The sequence below is a fragment of the Eucalyptus grandis genome, chromosome 11, assembly GCF_016545825.1.
Source record: "Eucalyptus grandis isolate ANBG69807.140 chromosome 11, ASM1654582v1, whole genome shotgun sequence".
NCBI lineage: Eukaryota > Viridiplantae > Streptophyta > Magnoliopsida > Myrtales > Myrtaceae > Eucalyptus > Eucalyptus grandis.
The window spans coordinates 6,923,761-6,930,708 of NC_052622.1; the positions used below are offsets into that span (position 1 = coordinate 6,923,761).

Sequence of the window (6,948 nt, forward strand, 5' to 3'; positions counted from 1 at the left end):
CCCAACCTCCGGTGCGACAACTTAGAGGAATCCTCATTCACAACACATCGTTTTATCCCAGCATTATCATGAACATGCATCACATTATTAATAGCATTGGTTTGTAAATTAATTCAAAAGAGATCATTAGACAAAATACCACTCCCAACAATTTCAGATTTATACGATAAATTGAATGTTGAATCTGAAAATTCAAAGGAGTATCCCAAAAGTACAAGTCTTGAAACTGAAATTAAATTCCTAGAAAAACTAGGAATATAAAAGGTCTTTTCCAAAATTAGAACAAAACCACTACTGAGAACTAATCTCCATGTCCCAATAGCTTCCACATGCGAGCGCATTTTGTTTCCCGAATAGATGCCTTGTTCACTCCCTATTGGTTTCCGCTGATTCTGAAAACCCTGTAAGGAATTCGAAATGTAGATTGTAGAACCAGAATCAATCCACCAAGTGTTGTGACTCACATCAACCATATTAGTTTCATAACATACACATGTGAGTTGGTTACCTTTCTTTTTGAGTCATGCCTTAAATTTGGCGCAATCCTTCTTCATGTGCTCCTTCTTTTTACAGAAGAAGTACTTGGATTCCTTCTTAATGCCAGCTTGAGGAGATAGAGGCATCTTACCCTTTCCCTTTTGCTTGCCTTGCCCTTTATACTTATCCTGTATTGCCATATGAGCACTTTCTCATTTCTCTATTAGTAGCCTCTCTTCCTCTTGAACACACATGGTCATGAATTCATTAATTGACCATTTAGTGTTATGTGTGTTGTAAGAGATCTTGAAGGGGGCATACTCTTGTAGGCATACTCTTGTAGGAGAGTATTTAGGATATGGTATATAAGAAAAGATTCTGATATCCCAACCTCAAGATTCTTCAGCTAAGTTGCAATGTCCCTCATCTTCATGATGTGCTCACGCACACCTCTTACACCGGTAAGCTTCAATGATGAGAACTTCATAATTAGGGTCATGGCATGCGCCTTCTCTGAAGACTCGAATTGTGCATCAATAGCCTTTAGCAATTCTTTGGCATTGTTATGCTAAATGATTGAACCACGAATGCTAGCAGATAGTTTTGTCTTTATGTACATCACACTGAGACAGTTGGACCGCTCTCATTGAGCATAATGAGTATGTTCAGCATGAGTACTATTCTCAGTAGGTTCAGGTGGTTCATCTGACCTAAGAGCATAATCAAGATCCATGCACCCCAATTGAAGAAGAACTAATTCTCTCCAATCTTTAAAGTTATTTCCATTAAGCTCGGGAACAATTATACCAGAACTAATCGTAGGTGGTAAGACTGCATCATAATCAAAGAAAACTTATGTATCAATATATTTGAGGCAAATAAACTTAAATCATATTTTACCAATGTAAAACATGTTTTAAAATATGAATCACATAACATCAAAAACTACCTGTAGGCTAAGTTTCTAATTTAAATTGATTCATAATTACTTCATGATGAAACTATCAAATTATATTCCCTTCCTTAATCCCTGTGGGTAAATTAAGAAAGATAAATTAATATTTCATCCTAATTAATAAAATTAATATATTGAAAATTCTGTGGGATAAAATTCATAATATTCATGTGAATAATTACAATTATTGTCTTTAACTATATGTGATCCAAAGGCTCTTAATGTATATAATTTAATATAATCAAATATGCTGTGGCTAATCCTTAATTAATTAAATATATACGGATCACCAGACATTTAATTTTATTTAAAAAAATTTCATAAAATTGCACTTTAGGGTAGAATAGTAAAATCACATGCAAAAGGGGTAAAACTGGAATTTTGCACGCAAGGCTAGAATTGGAATTTTACTTTTAAGGGGTAAAACATGAATTTTACACCCAAAAGGGCAAAATCGTAAGTTTTCACACCCCAGGGGGTCAAAATCAGAATTTTGCGCGGGCAAGGGCAGAATCGCAATTTTCCTAAAGGCGGAGGGGCAAAATTGAGAAACCATAGGCGTGCGTTGCAAGCGCCCACTTCAGCCTCTCGCACACGCCCGCTGTAGCCCTTCGGGCGTGTGCGTTGCAAGCGCCTGTTGCTGCGCTTGGGCGAGTGCAACGCACGCGCCCAAGGTCTTCTTTGGGCTCTCTTCCGTCGCTTCTTCGCCGCGACCGCCTTTGTTCCGCCATCTAGGTCTTCTCCCACAGCCCATGTCCAACCAAATTGGTTGATGGGTTTCGAAGAGAATGCCGAGACGTACGAATAAATTCAAGATCCGGCAAAAACGACCATGTATGGACCAGAATTAAGCCAAAAACAATCTGCCCTATAAAACCCTAACCACCAAAATTTCACCGCTCAATTAACCTTCAACGGTCAGTAATATGTCGAAAAATTTAAGAGTTTCTCTTCCTAATGGCGGTGTAATCATTCAGATCCATTATCGCGGGGTGGGTAGCCCGAACTTGACCGGAATTCTAAATTCCGATCCAAGCCATATACAAATCTGAAATTTACCCACATATAATTCAATAAAAATAAATTCCAAAAAGTTTCACCAAGGCAGAGATTGCAAACTGCTCTAATACCAATTGTTAGATTGAATATAAACTAAAAACTTGGAGATCGATTTATCAATAACAAGTAAATTCATACAGAATTTGGGATCAAATTGCAGAAACGTAAATATCAACATACCTCTAGCCATTGATGAAATCTGGAAGTGGGAAACCTCAAAACCTTTGATGGATCCACATAGCACGATCGATCTACAATATAGAAAACGTATGTCATGTTCTACTAGCCAATACCCCTAAAACCTTATGGTGTGTTTTTCTGTATCGTAAGGGTTTGAACCAGACAACCTGACGTTTTTATTCCGTTGGTTACATTACCGGTATCTTCCATCAAGACCATTATGGTAATATAATAACGGACAAATATCACTTAATACACGTGGGTAATAAATTGGGCAATAAATTGTAATTTATATAGAGAATTTATTGGGAATTTATTGGGAATATAATATTGGAATCATATTTAGAATAATAAAATATATTACATATTTTATTGCCCATATTTTTGCGTGTTACATCACTTGTACATCACTCGCAAAGTCATCGATTTGAGGCATTGTAGCATGAGATGAGGCATGTTCATAACCCTTGGCACCAAGCACTGCCTATAAAATTTGCTTCGCTCTCTCATACTCTCTGCTCATCGCAAACTACATTGTCTTTGTTTGGAACAAAATGGCTCCCTCACCGTGCTTCTACATATCCATACACTTGCTTTTCTTGTACTTGTGGTCACATCCTATTGGTGCTCACAATCTCTCTCGTTCTATGAAACCTGTGTGTCTCGAGGACGAATTGTCTGCCCTGCTGCAATTTAAAGAGAGATACGAAATCGCCAATGTTTCTGATGATGATCCTCTCGCTCGTCCCAAGACTCTGTCTTGGATAAACGATCAGGACTGCTGCTCTTGGGATGGGATCAAGTGTGATGAGAATACGGGCCATGTAATTGTTCTCGACCTAGGAAGTAGTTTTCTCTATGGTTCTATCGACAACAACAGTACCCTCTTCCAGCTTACTCATCTTAAAAAGCTCAATCTCAACGACAATTACTTCAACTACTCTCAAATACCATCCCGAGTTGGAGATCTGCTGAGATTGACTCATCTCAATCTTTCTTATTCCCGTTTTTCCGGCCGAGTCCCAACAGAAATCTTCAAGCTTACAAGGTTAGTGTACCTTAACCTGTGCTGCAATAACGATCCATGTAATGGTTTGTTGGAAATGAAAGCGCCAGACTTGAGAAGCCTAGTTCAAAATCTGAGCAGCCTAGAAGTACTTAGCTTAGGTCTCGTCGACATGTCGTCCGAAGTGCCCAACACTCTGGCAAATCTGTCTTCCCTAAGAAGTCTGAAAATGAGTGGTTGCAACCTATACGGTGTATTTCCGTCTGCCATTTTTCATTTACCGAAGCTGCAATTTCTTGTGGTAAGTGAAAATAATGCTCTCACGGGTAGCTTGCCTGACTTTAACTCGAGTAGTCCTCTCGAACAGCTGTCTCTGGATAGCACGAGCTTTTCTGGAGAACTATCCTCTTCAATCGGAATACTTCCTTCCTTGGGCTATCTCGACGCAACTGATTGCAAATTCTCGGGATCCATCCCGGCTTCATTTGCTAATCTTAGCAGCCTCGAATACCTAGGTGTTACTACAAACCCACTCACTGCTCAGTCCATTTCCTCTTTGTCTTGGGTTTGGAAGATTAAAAAGCTCACCACTTTGGACCTCTTCCACAACAATTTATATGGCGAGATCCCACCTTCAATCAGAAACTTGTCCCACCTTGTTGAATTACACTTGGTTGGAAACCAATTAAGCGGTACCATCCTACCTCAGCTCATGAACCTCACTCAACTGGCCTTGCTTAATCTTAAACGGAATAAATTCTATGGCGAGATACCTTCTTCAATCTATCAACTTCAAAATCTCCAAACCCTCGCCCTTGCCGAAAACGACTTCAGTGGAACTGTTGAACTTGACAACTTTCTCAAGCTCAAACAATTGGGATTGCTCCAACTATCATCTAACAGGCTATCATGTCGCACAAGTAGCGTGAATGTTATTCTTCCTCAGCTTCAGATCCTAGGACTGGCATCGTGCAATTTGAGAGAGTTTCCAGCATTCTTACAAAACCAAAAGGTTATGAATTGGTTGGACCTATCGGATAACAACATTAGTGAAGTGCCCTTTTGGGTGTGGAATGGCACTTTTAAACAAATGCAGTACCTGAATCTCTCTCATAACTTCTTAACTAGTCTTGATCGATATTATCCGATCAATCCTTCAATTATGTTCACAATAGACCTATCTCATAACATGATGAAAGGACCACCCCCTGAAGCACCGCGGTCAATATTGTCCTATATAATATCCAACAACGGGCTGACGGGAGAATTGCCACCGTGGATCTGCAATTTGAGTTCAGCAACCACACTAGACTTGTCTTCTAACAATTTGACTGGTAAACTTCCGATTTGTTTGGGCAATATCAGCAAATCTCTCGTGATATTGAACCTAAAAGGCAACAATTTCCACGGGAGCATTCCCGAGGTATTGGTGAGGGGCACACGATTGACGATGATCGATTTGAGTGACAACCAGTTGCAAGGCAAGTTGCCAAGGTCCCTAGCCAATTGCAAAATGCTCGAATTCATCAACTTTGCAAACAATTCTATTGTGGACACCTTCCCGTCATGGTTGGGATCTCTACCAGAGCTTCATGTCCTTATTTTGCGATCCAACAAATTCCATGGGGCCATAGAGAGGCCTAAATCTAGTTCCACGTTCCTTAAGCTACGGATACTTGACCTCTCTATAAATGCATTCATTGGTAAGTTGCCCATGGAATTCTTTCAGTCTTGGAATGCCATGAAATCCAAGATGGGAAACTTTATGTACATGCATAGAAACCTACAGCCGAAATGCTACCTTGAGTTCACCTACTATGGCGATTTGGATTTCTCCATGACAGTGGCTTACAAAGGGCTTGAATTGTATTACCCAAAGATCTTAGAATTCTTCACGATCATCAACCTCTCTAGCAACTTGTTTAAAGGAGAGATCCCCGATGTCATAGGTGATCTTAAGGGACTGCAGGGACTAAACCTTTCCAACAATTCCCTCACTGGTCACATCCCACCATCGTTGGGGAATCTCACAGCGCTCGAGTCATTGGACCTTTCTTGGAACAAACTCTCGGGACAGATCCCTCAGAAGCTGACAGAACTCGGGTTCCTTTCTGTCCTGAATTTGTCTTACAACAATCTGACCGGGTCTGTGCCGAGAGGGCGACAATTTGATACGTTTTCAAATGATTCTTTTGAAGGGAACTTGGGATTATGTGGGGAATTCATATATAGGAAATGTCGAGATTTAGGGGATACGTCAAGACAACCTTCAACTCACAAAGAAGAAGACTTGGGATCGCCAACTGAACTCAATTGGACAATTGTTCTGCTGGGATATGGGATCGGCTTAGTGATTGGAGTGGTTATTGGAAATGCATTCATCTCGTGGAAACATGTTTGGTTTGAAGGAAATGCCAGGTTAAGGCGACAGCCTAGGCAGAGGCAGCCTAGGAGGGGTAGGAACTCATGGCTAGGCAAGGTTTTAACTTTCTGCAAATGTTAGAACTTAACTGAATAACGAGCTAGGTATTTCCGTCTTTTTAATTAAATGTACTTGTTTCTCCGTTGTATCTTCTATTTTTATGTAAAACCTTTGCTTGCTTCATTTAATCTCTAATCACATCCGCTTACCGCCTCTCTAAGGTGAACTTACACTTTTTCTTTTATAAATCTAAAAAGTACTTCTATCTAACAATCAAATCAAAATTGCCACATGGATTCTTCTTTATCCAAGGTCACATCACAAGCTGAAATTTATTTACAGGTTCTAGTAAAACCATCATTGGCAAGGGTACAGTGTCCTCATAACTTTACGCAAACCTAGGCTCTCATCCGCGCTTCAATCAATTACCTTCTTTTATTTTCGTTACCATGAAATTGTACAGACACCGAGCTATCAACATTTGAAAAGAAAAATCCGCATTTGGAGGCTAATTGGACAAGTACTGTAACAAATTAAGAGGCGAATGATAATCGTTCTAATCAGAAATTGATTTGCGGAAGAAAAATAGATTTTTCTATTTATATTCTTGGATATATTTCTAAGCAAATTAATGCATTTGATAATGACACAAAATTTATATTCCCAAAATAAAAATTCGCTTGATAATGACACAAAATTCCTTCATCCCAGACGGCCGGTGATCGGCGGACAGCGGACGACAACTAGCGGCCGGCGGATGGCAGCGGTGAACGACGATCAATAGTGGCAAACACAACCAGCAAACAACAACGGCGACGGACGTCAAATGGCGACAGCAGCAATCGACGG

General features: G+C 39.9%; 1 protein-coding gene across 1 annotated transcript; it reads left to right on the plus strand.

Moving 5' to 3' along the window:
- Positions 1-3,225: 3,225 nt before the first annotated feature.
- On the plus strand, positions 3,226-6,180 carry LOC104455163 (receptor-like protein 7). The gene has a single exon (XM_039304996.1). It carries the CDS (start codon positions 3,226-3,228, stop codon positions 6,178-6,180), a length of 2,955 nt encoding a protein of 984 aa, XP_039160930.1.
- Positions 6,181-6,948: the final 768 nt, after the last annotated feature.

Excerpts from the sequence above, each read along its gene's own strand:
- LOC104455163 (XM_039304996.1), top strand. The coding sequence starts at position 3,226 with ATGGCTCCCTCACCGTGCTTCTACATATCCATACACTTGCTTTTCTTG.